We start from the raw sequence: 16,080 nt of genomic DNA, 5'->3' as shown, positions 1-16,080 counted from the left end.
TACCAGCCTCAAAACCTAGCTTCCTTCCTCAAGATTGCCTTGTGGTCCAAGATGGCTGCTGGAGCCCCAGCATCGTTTGCATATTCCAGGCAGCAGAGAGAAAAAGGCGACAGAAAAAGGGCATGCCCCCTTTCTTTAGAGGAGGCTTCCCAGGAGTCCCCATAACATTCTCACGTAGGTTCAACTGGCCCGAATATACCGAGCCACGAGAGAGGCCGAGAAAGGCCCCCTTTCAGCGGACGCAAAGCAGCCTGAAGAAAGTCAGGGTTCTGTTAGCTAAGAAGGAAGGGGCAGCTGATCGCAGGTGGGCAACCAGCAGGCTCTGCCTCTGGCTGCCTTACTGTCAAGGCATAGCAGCTCCCTGAGCCCACACCTGCCAGCCCTGTCCTCCTCCTGGGTGGGCCGCACCCCGAGGCCGCACCCCAGTCAGGGCCCTGTGGCCAGTCTCCCCTCCTCTCTGTCCATCCGCCTTGTCTGAACATGTGGGCCAGCCTCACTGCCCTTCAGGGAGCGATGGTGGTTAACCTCCTGTTCCGGGGGGGCTGGGGGTGGGGAGGCCCAGCAGCCCCATCTGACGGCAGGCCCAGGCCTCTTCCTGTTTCACACCCACGGTGCACGCTGGGGGCTGCCCTCGGGGGTGGTGAGGGCAGAAGCAGGGGGTCGAGGTGCTGGGGGCACCTCTGGAGGTGGGATCCTCAGACTCCGGCCGAGGAGAGGCGGGTGCGGCCGCAGCCCCTTCCTGGCAGCCCCGCCCGTCTTGCAGGTCCTGAGGCAGTACAGCGTCAACCTGTCGGAGGAGGAGTTCTTCCACATCCTGGAGTATTACGACAAGACGCTGACTTCCAAAATCTGCTACAACGACTTCCTCCGGGCCTTCCTCCAGTAGGCGCCTGCAGGGCACCCCAAGGACAGAGGGCAGCGGGGTGGGCCAGGACTCACATGTAGCCGGGGCTTCGTGAACTTTCCAGGGGGTCTCCAGAAACAGCCCCCACCCACCCAGGCCCGCACCTTTCCCGGCAGCTAAGCGGGCTCCGCGCTGCCCTGCGGCTCTGGCACCGGCGCCAGCCTTGCCGGAGGGATCGGGGCTGCCCACTGAGCCTCAGGACCCTCACTGGTTAGTTTGAGCAAATAAAAATGTTAATCTTTGCAGGAACAATCCTCTAGACTTTGAAAGAACCGCCAATGACAGAGTAGGTAAAAACTCAGAACTTCTGGAGCGTTTATTCGTGAGCGCCTGCTGGATGCCTGGAGCCCCTCCTCCATTTCAGGCCCAGGAGTCAAACACAGACCTGCCCCTGGAGCCCCCAAGACAGTAGGCCACCGACAATCAAAAGAGAGGGAGGGGTCAGGGCCCTGGTGCGGGCAGCCCTGGGTCGATGGCAGCGTGCAGAGCCCCAGCCCTAAGCTCGAAGCCCGGAGCCAGACCACAGGACAGGATTTCAGCAAGGGGTCGGGAGAGGGGTGGGCTCCACGGCCCTCAGACTCTCAGCCAGGGGGCCGCACCATAAGCCTAGATGGGCATACCAGCCCCTCCTCCTTCTCTTTCCGGGGCCTGTATCCATTCAGGTGTCTCAGGTCTGGGCAGCCTTCCCCGAGCCCCACCCAGCTGGGGCAGCATCCTCTGATCCCATGTGTTGGAAGATCTGAGTGCCTGTCTCTCCAGCCCCACGGAGCCCCTCGTCTCAGAACTAATGGTCCCTCTCGTCCCCCCGTGGTGTGTGCATCCCTCTACCTGTGGACCGTGAAGTTCCCGTCTCTGAAGAGGTGATGTCTATTTCCCCCTCCTGAAGCCAAGCTCAGCCACGTGACTTGTTTGGGCCAATGAGCTGTTAGCAAGCGTGACACAGCAGAGGCGGGAGAAGCACCTGTGGTCTTGACTCCAAGATGCAGAGACCTGAGAAGAGCATCACGCACCTGTATGACAGGACAGAATGCAAACAAATGACTTCTTGAGCCTACCCAAGAGTGGGGGCCACCACAAACAGCTCACTAAGGTCCAAGGGAGACAGGTGCCTGCAGGCAGAAATGCGCCCAAGCATTTGCTGACCTGGGATAGTCACCACCACACACCGCAGGAGCCAGTAAGAGGGTTCAGCTGGAAAATTTTAACAAATTGCTAAAGACCAAATGTGGACTAGCCTAAGAATGTGAAGGTTCCAGGGGCTGCAGACATAGGGGTGTTCGCATCCTCCGGGAGCCGCACGAGGAGCTCACAGAGATGAGGGAGAATCCAGAGAATGCTTCCTCCCTCCCAGCTCCTCCGTGATGCGGGCTGGAAGAGGAGAACAGCAGCCACGGCTGAAACTCTGCCAGAACCCATCTCCCCATCTCTCACAGGGAGCAGAAAGCTTAATGTGCAGCAGAAGGATGACAGAACGGTAGCCTGCGGGCTCTGGTCCGAACCCAGTGCAGGTGGGGGAACAGAAACGACAATAAAAAGCTCTGTTCCTGGAGGAGAGGCAGAAACCCACACTATCCGCTCTCCATCTGAGGGAGACAGGACCACTTGGGGGTGCTTACAGTGCCGGCACGACTGAGGCTGAATCGGAACCTCAGAGACCCCCACCCCCTCCTCCACCACCACCACACCGACAATCATGCAATAGGTGACGTGGGGCACAGCTGGGAGAGCCGCAGGAGACACCACCTCTCGAGGGAGCAGCACCGAGGAAGACCCACAGCCAGCTGGAGCAAACTTCAACCTAGTCTGGCTCCTCACGAGGTTCACCCAAGCCCCACACTGAGGCCCCACCGGGAGAAAGGCGTATTCTTCTCTAATCATAAAAATCCTTACCTCGGTGTCTACTGCCTGTACGGCGGCGGTTTGCAAACCACAGCCAGGGGACCCGATAGGGCTTGTGGCCTGTTTGTGTACAGTCCCTGAGCCTAGGATGGTTTTTACATGTTTTAAGGGTTGAAGGAGGAGGAGGAAGAGAACAAGGGAAAGAGCAAGAAGAAGAGACTGTGCAGCCTGCAAGGCCGGAGCGGCTTCCTCCTGCCCTCACACAGGAAAGCCCGCTGGGCCCCGCCAGACGATGCCCACAGCATGGTAAAAAATTATGACCCATGACAAAAGGCAATTTATTTTTTATTTATTTACTTTTTTAAAAAAAGTTTGGCACCTGTGCTAATATCTATTGCCAATCTTTTCTTCTTCTTCTTCTTCTTCTTCTCCCCGAAGCCAAAAGGCAATTTAAAAGAACAAAGTCTGAAGAGGCAAAGCAATCATCAGAATCAGCTCAGATGTGACACAGATTTTGGAACTATTAGAAAAGAAATTTTAAATAACACATTTATATGTTGAAGCTCTAGTGGAAAAATTAGACAATGCACTCAATCTGATAGGAAATTTCAGCAGAGATGGAAACTGTAAAAAAGAATCAAATGGAAATGTTAGGAACAAAAAGCACAGTAACAGAAATGAAGATCGCCTTTGGCAGGCTCCTCGGTAGACTGGACACATCAAGGAAAGAATGAGTGAGCTTGAAGACAGACCAATGGCATGGACCCAAATCGAAATGCAAAGAGAAGAATCGTAACAGGATATCCAAGAGAGGGGCAACAATATGAAATGGTCTAACACACATAGTTGGAAACTGTGAAGAAAGAGAACATAAGGCAGAAGAAATATTTGAATAAATAACGGCTGGGAATTTTTCAAAATTAGTGACAGACACTAAACTACAGAGAAAAGAAGCTCATGGAATCAGGCTAGATTCTCTCTCTCTCTCTGTGTCACAGACACACACACACACCTAGGCATATCATATTCAAACTCCCGAAAAAAAAACAAAGAAAAAAATCATGAAGACAGAGAAGAAAAGACTTTATGTACAGAGGAGAGAGGAACAAGGATAAGAATTATGACAAAATTCTCTTTAGAAACCATGCAATCCAGAAAGCAATGGAGTAACAGATAACAGTGCTGAAAGGAAAAATTATCAAGCAAAAATTCTGTAACCAGCAAAATAGCCTTCAAAAATAAGGAGAAATAAAGAATTTCATAGACACATAAAACCTGAGGGAACCCATTGTCGGCAGACCTACTCTAAAAGAAATGCTAAGGGAAGTTCTACAGGCAGAAGGAACAGAATCAAGTCGGAAATGAAGAGCATCAGAAATGAAATAAAGTTAAAATAAAATCTTTTTATATTTTAAATTGTTCTAGAAGATAACTGTTTAAAGCAACGACTCTAATAATGTATTGTGTGTTTAGACCATTTTTAAAACCACGACAACAATTGCACAAGGGAGGGGAAGGAGGAATTCAGAATGTGCTGTTACAAGGTTATTACACCACATGTGAAGCAGTATGATATTATCTAGAGAGAGACCTGGATTATTTTTAAATGTATTTCTAAACTATAGAGAAACCATTGAAAAATGCATGTTTTTAAATATACTTTTAAAAAGTCAAAACAATAGTTCAATAGAGGAGATAAAATGGAAACATAGAGGTGACATCAGCAAAATTGGAAGAGTAAGGGCCTCTGAAAATTCTCTTCTCCAAAAAAGCAACCAGAAAACTGGCAAAAATTGTGAGCATCAACTTTTTCAGAATTCTAGAAATTAACCAAATGTTTCAGGAACTCAAGAAGCATTTCCTCAAGAAAAGCAGCTGAATCTTATCAGGAACAAGTTTAGCAACGTTTTAACTTGCCGTAGTCTGTCAGCCACTCTCCAACCCCCAGTAGCCTTGAACGATAACAGCCTGCATTCTCAGTGCAGATTAGCAGCCTCTACAGAGAGCGGAACAGGGCTGGAGCATTTTCAGAGCCTCACTCCCAAAGAATTATCTTTATTTGAGCTGCCTGCGGGTCCCCTGGAAGACCTCACTTACAAGACTGTTTGCATTTGAACTGACCGAGAGACAGCTCAGGTACAAAAAACCCTTTCCTCAGAGTAGGGGGGGACATTTGTCCAAAACAATTACGAGCAAGTGTCTTAACTTTGTGGCTGCTTGAGACAGTGGGTAACAGTTGGGGCAACCAATAGACTACACAGAAAGCTTAAAAGGAAAAGCCAGGGAATGAGATGTTCACAGAGGCTTTGAAAAGTTCCTAAAATATTCCTTGGAATCTAGAAGGCCATGTATGTGTGTAGGGCTGGGCACATGCCCAGGGATGTGCACATGCTCAGAATAGACATGAGAAGGCCCTAAGCTCTCACCTCTGGCTGACCGTAAGGCCCCACACACGCAGGGGATGATGGCTAAGGCAGAGTGGTCAACTCCTGGCTGAGTGTTGAGGGCATGCCTCAGCGTGCACACAGAGCTCATCAGCATAGACGGGGATCTGTCGGCTTCAAGTGTTTAAGGAATCTCTGTCCAGTCAGAAGCGGACCACTAAGCTAACTGAGAAGAGAGTTCAGTGGCCGCATGTGACAAAGAATACAGACTTTACAGAATTAGTTCAGAAAGTCATGAAACAAACAGCAACAGCTATAACAAGCAGCAATAACAACAAACTTTTGGAATCTATTTTCAAAGTTGCCATGTTATGTTATTTCAAATGTCCAGTGTTTAACAAAAAATTACAAGACATGCAAAGAAGCAAGACAGTGTGGCCCATACACAGGGGAGAAAATTAATCAATAAAGACTGTCACCGAGGAAGCTCAGATGTTGAACATAATGGACAAAAACTTTAAATCAGCTATTTCAAATATATTCAAATGGCTAAAGGAACCCGTGTCTAAAGAGCAACAGGAAAGTACAAGAACAATGCCTCACCAAATAGAAGATATTAAAAGTATTAAATTAAGAGATTGAAAGTATTAAAAAGAACCAAATAGCAATTCTGGAGTTTGAAAAGTATAACTGAAATTAAAAATTCACCAGAGAGGCTTAACAGCAGATTTGAGGATGCAGAAGAAAGAATCAGAAAACTTGAAGATAAGTGACTTGAGATTCTCCAGTCTGAAGAACAGAAAGAAAAAATAAGGAAAAACGAACAGAGCCTGAGAGCCCTGTGGAGCACCATCAAGTGTACCAGCATCCACACAGTGAGAGTCCCAGCGGGAGGGGAGAAAGGGAACAGGCAGAAAGGATATTGGGGAAACTATGGCCAAAAACTTCCCAAATTTGAAGCAAACCATGGATCTACATATCTGAGGAGTTCCATGAACTCCCAGGGGGATGAACTCTCAAAGAGATGCATGCCCAGACCCAGCGCATCAAACGTACATTCGTCTCAACAAATGCGGAGAAAGCATTTGACAAAACTCACCGTTAATTCATAAGAAAAACTCTTAGCAAACTAAGAACAGAAGGGAACTTTCTTTCTTTTTTTTTCTGTATTGATAATAACTTGTTTAATATAACATTAGAAAGCACATTACGAGTGGTAGGCTAATGCAGAAACTTGAAATCTGTTTTTCTGTTTGTTTGTTTCTTTTGTTTTTTGCATCCCAACTCTGAGGCCATTTGGTTAGACCATAGGTCATTTATTTTAGAGTAGAACACATCTTTTCCATAATCCTCTTCAAAGCATTGTTGACTTCCTGGTTCCTCAGGCTGTATATTAAAGGATTTAGCATGGGAATTACCACAATATAGAAAACAAGCAATTTTGTTAGTTTGCAGAGAATGGCTTGTTGTTGTTGTTTTTTAAGTTAATTTTTATTGAGTTTATGATAGGTTACAATCTTGTGAAGTTTCAGTTGTACATTATTGTTTGTCAGTCATGTTGTAGGTGCACCACTTCACCCTTTGTGCCCACCCCCCAACCCCCCTTTCCCCTGGTAGCCACTAGTCTGTTCTCTTTGTCCACATGTTTGAATTCCTCATATGAGTGGAGTCATACAGAGATCGTCCTTCTCTATCTGGCTTATTTCACTTAACAGAATTCCCTCAAGGTCCATCCATGTTGTTGTGAGTGGGAACTTTCTTAACTAAATAAAAGACATTTACAGAAGGTACAGCTACCATTATAGTGAATGGCGAGGGAGTGGATGTTTCCCCCAAGATCAGGAGCAGGGCGAGGATGTTCTCTCTCATTACTTTCACTCAGCATCCTACTGAAAGTCCTAGTCAGTGCAACAAGGCAAGAAAAACCCAAAGGAAAAATGAAAATGGAAAGGAAGAAATAAAGTTGTCTCTATTTGCAGAAGACATGGTTGTCTACATAAGAAAGTCAAAAAAAGACCCACCAAAAAGCTGACTAAGCTAACTAAGGGAGGTACAAGGTCAGTATACAAAAGTGAATCATACGCCTATGTTCCCACAGTGAGCAACTGGAATGTGAAGTTTAAGAAACAATACTATTTATATAGCCCCCCAGTGAAGTACTTAGGCATAAATCTAACAAAATATGTAGAGGCTCTGTATGATGAAAACTGCCAAGCATGGATGAAAAAAATGAAAGATCTAAATAAATGGAGAGAGGAACGGTTGTCATGAATTGTGAGGGCCAACGTTGTTAAGTATCACTTCCCTCCAGCTTGATCTATAGATTCTATGCGATCCCAGTCAAAATCTCAGCTAAATTTACTTTGCATGTCAACAAGTTAATTCAAAAATGTATATGGAGGGGCCGGCCCCGTGGCCAAGCGGTTAAGTTTTTGCTCTCCGCTTCGGCAGCCCAGGGTTTCACCGGTTCCGATCCTGGGCACGGACATGGCACCACTCATCAAGCCATGCTGAGGTAGCATCCCACATGCCACAACTAAAAATACACAACTATGTACCCGAGGGGCTTTGGGAGAAAAAGGAAAAATTTTAAAAATTAAAAAAAAATGTATATGGAAAGAGAAAGGAACTACAGTAGCCAAAACAATTCTGGAAAAGAACAAAATTGAAGGATTCATACTGCCCAATTTCAAGATTTACCCGTAAAGTTATGCTAGTAATCAAGAGAGTGTGATATTGGCAAAAGGACAGACATATAGGTCAAAACAGAGAGCCCGGAAATATACGCACACAAATAAGTTCAACTGATCTTTGGTGAGTGTGCAAAGGCAATTCAATGGAGAAATAGTGTCCATGTGCAAAAACACGAAGTTCGACACATACTCCACACCTTATGCAAAAACTAACTCAAAATGTGTTATAGATCTAAATGTAAAACTGTAAAACTTCTACAAGAAAGCAACAGGGAAAATCTGCACGTCCATGGGTTTGACAATGAGTTTTTAGGTACTATGCCCAAAGCACAATCTATAACAGAAAAAAACTGATAAATTGGACTTTATCAAAATTAAAAACTTTTGCTCTGAGAAACCATTAAGAGAATGAAAAGACGATTCACAGACTGGCAGAGAAGAGATTTGCAAATTACGTCTTCAATTAAAGACTTGCATCCAGAGCGTAAAGAACTCTTAAAACTTGAAAACAAACAACCTAGTTTTTAAGGAAGGAGACAAAAGAGCTGAACAGACAGTTCACAAAAGAATAAATGTGAATGGCAAATAAGCATATGAAAAGATGTCACCATCATTAGTCATTAGGGAAGTGAAAATTAAAACCACAGTGAAATACAACACACACCTATTCAAATGAGTAAAAATTTTTACATTGACAATACCAGATTCTGACGAGGATGCGGACCAAGAGTACTCATTCATTGCCTGTAGGATTGCAAACGTACAGCCGTTTTGGAAAAAAGTGTGATTAAAAAGGGCGCAAACAAGGGAATTTTCCGCTGATGAAACTGTTCCCTACGTTACTGGTATGGTGGGTACGTGACTCTGCGTTTGTCAAAACCCACAGAAGTGTACGCTACAAAGAGTGAACGTTACTGTGTGCAAATTTAAAACAATCAACCAGGATGTCAGGGACTCTCGGGATGGAATGCAGACTGGGACAAAAAAATCTGATTGTATTGCGAATGTCTGACACAAGCTCACTGAGTTGGGTGGGGGGAAGGAGCTGACCAATTTAACCTCGGAAAACACAGTTTTGACTGTAAAGCTAAAGACAAAAAGGATTGCATCCAATCACTGTACTCTAGCTAGGAGCTATGTTTCTTACCGGGATACAGATCAGCAATTGTGAAACTACTTTCTAGGTAAAGAGTGAACCAATGCCTAGGTAGATCGCAGATATGGGAGCCAGGCGTCTCACTTTCAGAGAAAAGTTACCAATAAGCCAGGTGGAAAGGCAAGAGTAGGTTCTGCATTGCTGGGTTAGAGTCAGGGACTGGGTGTCACTCAGCGTGAGCTAATGCTTATTTTAAGACGAATGATGGGTAAGTAGATGGATGGACGCACGGTTGGATGGATGGGTGGATGGATGTAGAGATGGGGACAGGTAGGTGCGTATGAATGGAATAGTGTACGGCATGTATTTCCTAGCTCTGGCCACCACTAGGCCTGGATGTATTGATAGCCCAGGAGCAACTAGCACATCGGCCACCCAGACCTTAGATTCTAAATAAAAGAGGCTAGAACTCTCTGGAGAGATGGATGATTCTAGGGCCGGGGCAAGGAAAATAAGAGATTAGCCTGGAGCACCTGACAGTGCCAGAGAGTAAGGAAATCAAACAAACAAACAAACAAAAGATAGAAATATGTCAAAAGAATACAGGAGCCAACTTGAAAGAGCTCCCAACAATGGTCAAAGTTAGAACGATTGGAGCCACAAAACATAATGATAGCATTAGATTATAACCTAAAGAATAAAATAAATAGTCCCGAGTCCATGCTGATAAAAATAAGTAAATGGCAGAGAAGAGACAAATCTTCCTTAACAATTCCTAGTGAGGAATGTGGGAGGAAAGAAGAAACAGAAAAGCACCGTGAGACCGCAGTCATCACTGCTCCAGGCAGCGTCCACAGACGGACGCTAAAATGAGTGGGCAAAACTTCAAGGAGCCACAGGACATTTGCACAGCCTCCGAATACGGCCCACAAATATTTATTAGTCAATGGGATTTTAGTGTATGTCCACGAAATCTGTAAGGCTCCTCTCTCCAGGAGGGGACTTCCTTCCCCTCTCCTTGAGTATGAGCCGGACTAGGAACTCGCTTCTAACAAATCAAGTGTGGAAGAGGAAAACTGGTGTCTTTACCGTGGGGAAACCTGGCAGACAGCACCTTAACCACGTGTCAGGATTAACATCACCAGCGATGCAGCACGGCGGTATCATGTGACCCGGACACGCCCCCTCGAGAAGGACACATTGCCTCTGCGCTGCTCTTCTCACCAGACACAACCCCAGACCAATCGTGAGGAAACATCAGACTAGCACAACCTGCGGGACTTTCTACAAAACACTCAGCCAGTATTCTTCAAAACTTCGTGACAAGTGAGGGCAGACTGAGAAACTGTCACAGATGCAGGAGACTGAGGGGTGTGACGAGCAAACAGCATGACACTATCTGGATTCGGGAACAGAGGATGTTGGCCAAAACCTGCTGAAATCCACAGAGGCTGCCGTTTGCTAGTGTCCTGCTGATGCTAATCTCAGTTTTGATAAATGTTCCGTGGCTATATAAGGTGCTAACATTAGGGGAACTGGTTGAAGGGTTTAGAGGAACCCTCTGGACTCTCTTACACTTCTTCTGTAAATCTAAAATGATTTCAAAATATAAAGTGTTTTTTAAAATGGAGAAATCATATCCTGTTGTTCAGGGCCCTGCCAAGTTCCTTCCTCCAGGAAGCTCTCCGTGATCTCCCCTGTACACGGGGTTTGCTCTTCCTCACGGCCCTCAGGCCTGGCCCCATCTGCCACTCACTGAGCCAAGCACGTGGGACCTGAAGGGCTCAGCTTCTTTCCTGGGGTCTGAGGAGCCTGCCAGGCTTCCAGACAGCGGGGCCTGACTCCCACGTCTTGGAGATCTTCACAGTCTGTGTCTTCAGTGGGACGGTGGGACTGAGGGCCCCCTGGGGTGTCGAAGGGCTTCTGTGACAAGACTGCCAGCTGGCCAAACCGGTTTGGGCCCACGTGGGCGCTGTGGGTGGCATCAGGGGAGAGCGCTGGCCCACAGAGCAGTCACCTCCACTACTTTATTCAGGGCGCCGGGCAGGGGTCTCCGGGAGGAAAAGGCCTGGGTATTTGCTCCCGTTGGGGATCGAGGACCAGCTCCGTGGAAGCCAAATAGCACGAAAGAGCAGCTGGGGGCGGGGCCCCGCGAGTGAGCTGACCGACCGCAGGCCGAGGGCGGGGAGGGAGCTTGCTGGCTTGACCCACTGGACTCCCACGGGCTAGCGGAGGGTGATCTGGGACCCCGGCCTGTATCACCCCTCATGCCACGGGGACACCTAGGGAAGGACGGCTGTGGGTGTGTGCACCCTGAGCACCGAACCACCGAGAGCGAGGGCACCAGGCCCCCCCGGCACCTTTGCTGAGGGACCCCTTCACCTCGGTGCAAACCCCAGACAAATCAGAGCCTGTCTACACAGAAGGCAGCAGGAGCGGGGGGCTCCATAGCTGCTGCGTCTCAGCAGATCGTTGGGTGCACTGCAGCAGAGCCTGCAACGTGGCAGCACTACCAGAGGTGGCAGCAGCCACACAGGGTCCCTGCACCTGCCCGGGAGCCCTGCTTGGGCCCACACTGGCGGAGGGCGGTAGCCAAGATGCCTCCGGTGGAGCAGCTCCTCCTCGTGCCCACAGATGGGGAGCTGAGGCCCAGGACAGGTGGTCATAGGCCCCTGATGGACGGGGAGCAGAGGCTCAGGATGGGTGGTCGTGGGCACCTGGGAGGCCCTGGTGGAGGGGAATTCTGGGAGGGGCAGTCTGGGGACAGGAGAGGGTCATGGAGAGGCTGACTCCCTCACGGTCTGCCCCGGGCTGCTCCTCCTGCCCTCCGCACGCCCCTCTGGAAGGCCTACAGCTCTGTGGCTTCCGTTATGACTCAGTAATGCAGGTCTCCAGGGAGGCTCCTCCCCTCCAGCTCCATTTATCCCCCTGGCCACTGGCCACTTCCCCCTGCATATCCCAAGGGCACCTCCAGCTCACGAGTCCCAAATGGAACTCAACATCCCTCCTCAAACCTGTTCTTCTGGCTCCCATGCTCCCACTCTGTGACTGGCTGCCAACGTCTGTTGTTATCCTTGGCTCTCCCTCCCCCCTCATCCCCACATCCATCCCTCATCCTAGCTCCTAAATCTATCACCACCACCACCACCACCTCCCTAGTCCAAGCCAGGCCCGGGGAGATGCTCAGTGAGTGTTTGTGGATGGATGAATGGATGAATGGGTAGGTGAGTGGATGGGTGGATGGATGGATGGATGGGTCAATGGGTAGGTGAGTGGATGGGTGGGTGGATAGAGGAGTCAGTGGGTAGGCGGGTGGATGGATGGATGGGTCAATGGGTAGGTGAGTGGATGGGTGGATGGATAGAGGAGTCAGTGGGTAGGTGGATGGATGGATGGATTGGGTCTCTGGGTAGGTGAGTGGATGGATGATGGATGGATGGATGGATGGGTCAATGGGTAGGTGAGTGGATGGGTGGATGGATAGAGGAGTCAGTGGGTAGGCGGGTGGATGGATGGATGGGTCAATGGGTAGGTGAGTGGATGGATGGATGGATGGATGGGTCAATGGGTAGGTGAGTGGATGGGTGGATGGATAGAGGAGTCAGTGGGTAGGTGAGTGGATGGATGGATGGGTCAATGGGTAGGTGAGTGGATGGATGGATGGGTCGATGGGTAGGTGAGTGGATGGGTGGGTGGATAGAGGAGTCAGTGGGTAGGTGAGTGGATGGATGGATGGGTCAATGGGTAGGTGAGTGGATGGGTGGGTGGATAGAGGAGTCAGTGGGTAGGCAGGTGGATGGATGGATGGGTCAATGGGTAGGTGAGTGGATGGATGGATGGATGGATGGGTCAATGGGTAGGTGAGTGGATGGGTGGATGGGTCAATGGGTAGGTGAGTGGATGGATGGATGGGTCGATGGGTAGGTGAGTGGATGGGTGGGTGGATAGAGGAGTCAGTGGGTAGGTGAATGGATGGATGGATGGGTCAATGGGTAGGTGAGTGGATGGGTGGGTGGATAGAGGAGTCAGTGGGTAGGTGGGTGGATGGATGGATTGGGTCTCTGGGTAGGTGAGTGGATGGATGATGGATGGATGATTGATGGATGGATGGATGAAAATGGCAGAACTTTTGCAGCTTAGGGAGCTGTAAGACTAGGGTCTTTACACCTGCCAGTGCTTTTCTTGGGCAACACCTGAACCCTTAGTTTGACAGGGGCTGGGTTGAACATGCTGCTTTCAGGAAGAGTCCAGGGCTAAGGCCATCCTGAGTGCTCTGTTTTGGAGAACCAGGCGGTTGACACATTTGAAGATGATAATGCACAGAACTGCCCATGCCAACCACCTCTACGACCCCCTCACCCTCGGGGAAGCTGGAGCAAGCACAGGGACGTCAGTCACTGCCACATGGAAGGTCTTCGGCCTCTGAACTCTGTCCAGGACTCAGAACTCAGCAGAAGGACCCCACTCCTCCCACGTGCCCCACACGACACCCAGAGACAAGCACAGGAAGAGGCGCTGCACGGACTTCTTCTTTTTACAAAGACTTTATTGTCTGACATGCTTGACAAAAAAAATTACAGCCACAATCAAGTTATGCCAAAATGATTGAGGAGCACGCCATCATCTTTCATACCTCGAGGACTTTTAATGAATTTTCTCTTAAAGTAACAGCTGCCTTCATAACTTTTCTTTTCCACATAAAAATACACCATATTCTGAAGATACCTTGGGAAAAAAAAATTTAAGTTTATAGTTCTTGGTCCGCATAGAAATTCAGTAGAGGCGACTGAAAGAGCCGTGTATTTTCTCCACCCCGTGCATGCGCACACACGTCCTGCATCTGAGGCATCCCCAGAGACTAGAAATATCCTCGGCCACCAGGAACCACTTGGGCCAAACGGGATTCCTGGAGCCCGGCCCCCACAGAGCGAAGCTGGCCACGGCCAACGCAGTGTTCCCGCCAGGCTCCCTGGACACTGCCGCTCACCCCACTGGGAGCCCCATTCGAGTAGGAAGAAATCACGATCTCCCAGGATACCGGAGGGCTGGGCTCAGGGGGACAGGATCCCTCAGGCCTCCAGGGGCTCTCTATGAGAAACGAACCTTAAGAAAAACAAAAGAGCCTTGGACCATGCATTGCCTTGTAGGGACGGAGCTTTGGGTGGTGGCAAAGCAAGGACTATGAAGTCAGAGATGGAGGTTCAAATCCTGCCTCTGCCCTTTTTGTGCTGTGCAGCTTCAGGCAAGTTACCTCACCTCTCTGATCTCAGCCTCCTCATCTCTAAAATGGGGCCAACAGTCTCCACCTTGCAGGACTGCCTGAGGATGAAATGCCATGGTATCTGCGGAGGGCGCATTAAATGCTGGTTCCCAGGGCTAGGACTAGGGTGCGGCAAGTGAGGTCCCTCCTCTCGGGCACACAATTTAAGGGGCTGTCCAAAAAAATCAGCAATCAAGATGAACGATACTATTTTAATGTAATGTTTTTAAAAATCAAAATTGATGCAGAAAAAACCCATGACGAACAAAAGACCAGAATTTTAAATGAAGACAGAATCTGACCCTGCACGTGCCGACGCTGCCGCCCGTGCCTCACCCTCCTCAGGCCCTGCTGGTTCCCTCTCCCTCAGAGATGCAGCCCAAGCCCCCTGGTCCTAATTTAAAGGAGAAAAAGAAGTTCCCTGGGTGGAGCGGCGGGAGCCCATGGCCCACTCTGTCACTGTGTCCCCCTCCCGTTAACGGGGCGGCTGGTACTGGGGCAAGAGGGACTGGGGACCACTCAGCCTTCCTCAGCTGTGGACGTGCCAGACAGACCCCAAAGGTGCGAGGAAATCGCACGGAGGGCCGGAACTCACTCGAGGACAGTAATGAGAAACACAGGGTCCACTTCATTAAATTAAGGGGGCGCGTGTATGCACGTGTGTGTGTGCACACCCGCGTGGGGGCAGACACGTGGCAGGGCCGCCTCGAGCTGCAGACCCTCCGGGCTGTTGAGTTCTGCAGAGCAGTGCAGCCCCCACCAGGCGAGGGGTCGAGCATGACTTGGGAAGCCCCCAGCCGGTCCTGGGCACTCAAATGGCTCATTCTGTAGAACCCACCCCCCAAACCCAGGCTCTGAGTGCTGTCGGGGATGCTCAGGCCATTGTTCAAGTCAGCGAAAATGCCCACAGGAAGAAAACAGGGGGGCGACAGCCTGTCGGCCTGGCCAGGTGCAGTCGGAATTCCTGAGATGTCCCTGACCGCTCCCTCGGAGGGCCCTGGCCGTGAGGCGGGCCTGTCTCCTCTCCAGTCTGGGCGGAGAGGAAGGTCCCTCCAGCCTACGGAAGCTCCCACCCACCCCCCAGCCCTGGGTCTTGCAGCCACACAGACCCTCAGTTAGAGGCAGATTTCGTGCAAGAACTTGCAAAATCTGTCCAGGAGCAGGGGCTCCCCACACCCACGACGGTGTCCACTGGAAGGAGGAAGACAGTCTCTTCCCCAGCAGGACGGGGCCGCGAGCTGGGCAGGTCCTCTAGTGAGGGACGCACGGAAGGTACACGCAGAAAACAGAGATGAGCACAGAACCCGACAGGGACCTGCGGGGTCCCCACTCCCGGCGACACGAGGCTGAAGAGTCAGAGGTGATCTTCATTCCAAGGCCTCAACCCGTCTGCTGGGCTGGTCCCCACAGCCGGATGGGGGTCTGCATGGAAGGAAGGTGGCTGCTGTCCGTGCTCTCGGCCAGGCATATGGAGCTGCTGTGGGCGGGCAGGGCTGGGGCACAGGGCCAGTCAGGAGTTCCGGGGTGTGGGGAGGTCGATGACTATGGGCGCATTCACGGGCTGGTAGTTCACGGTGCACACGGACGCGTTCACGTAGGTGGTCGTGCCGTCTGCCATGACACCATATCCTGGAAAGTAAGCACACACCCGTCACGGCCGAGAGGTAAGGCCAGGAGCCCAGGCAGTGGGGGAGGTCTGGTGGGTGTGGTAGTCAGAGGGCACTCAGCCACAATGGACCGAATGTGTCTCCAGCAAGCTACTGAAACTCTTCGTCTAAAATAGGGATGATAATGGGAGATGCTCTTCCCAGGCCTGCTGTGAGGATCAAATGAGACAATAATCCACATACAGTGTTCAGCCCAGTGCCCAGAAAGCACACAGTGAGACATCATCATCACCATCA

At 49.9% G+C, this 16,080-nt stretch overlaps 2 protein-coding genes across 12 annotated transcripts in view; one reads left to right on the top strand and one right to left on the bottom strand.

Annotated features, from left to right (window-relative positions):
• Positions 1–1,153, top strand: part of EFCAB6 (EF-hand calcium binding domain 6) — a 231,704-nt gene extending 230,551 nt beyond the window's left edge. For all 6 annotated transcript variants that reach the window (XM_070600030.1, XM_070600034.1, XM_070600028.1 and 3 more), the window contains one exon: positions 764–1,153. In XM_070600030.1, the coding sequence (XP_070456131.1) occupies positions 764–886 (123 nt within the window). In that variant the 3' untranslated portion in view covers positions 887–1,153. The remainder of the gene's footprint in view (positions 1–763) is intronic.
• Positions 1,154–13,447: 12,294 nt separating this feature from the next.
• The window catches only part of MPPED1 (metallophosphoesterase domain containing 1), a 79,818-nt gene continuing 77,185 nt past the window's right edge, over positions 13,448–16,080 (bottom strand). For all 6 annotated transcript variants that reach the window (XM_070600599.1, XM_070600601.1, XM_070600597.1 and 3 more), the window contains one exon: positions 13,448–15,805. In XM_070600599.1, the coding sequence (XP_070456700.1) occupies positions 15,687–15,805 (119 nt within the window). In that variant the 3' untranslated portion in view covers positions 13,448–15,686. The remainder of the gene's footprint in view (positions 15,806–16,080) is intronic.

The sequence above is a fragment of the Equus przewalskii genome, chromosome 29 (assembly GCF_037783145.1).
Source record: "Equus przewalskii isolate Varuska chromosome 29, EquPr2, whole genome shotgun sequence".
In the NCBI taxonomy this organism is placed as follows: Eukaryota; Metazoa; Chordata; class Mammalia; order Perissodactyla; family Equidae; genus Equus; species Equus przewalskii.
This window is presented reverse-complemented; position numbering and strand designations above follow the sequence as displayed.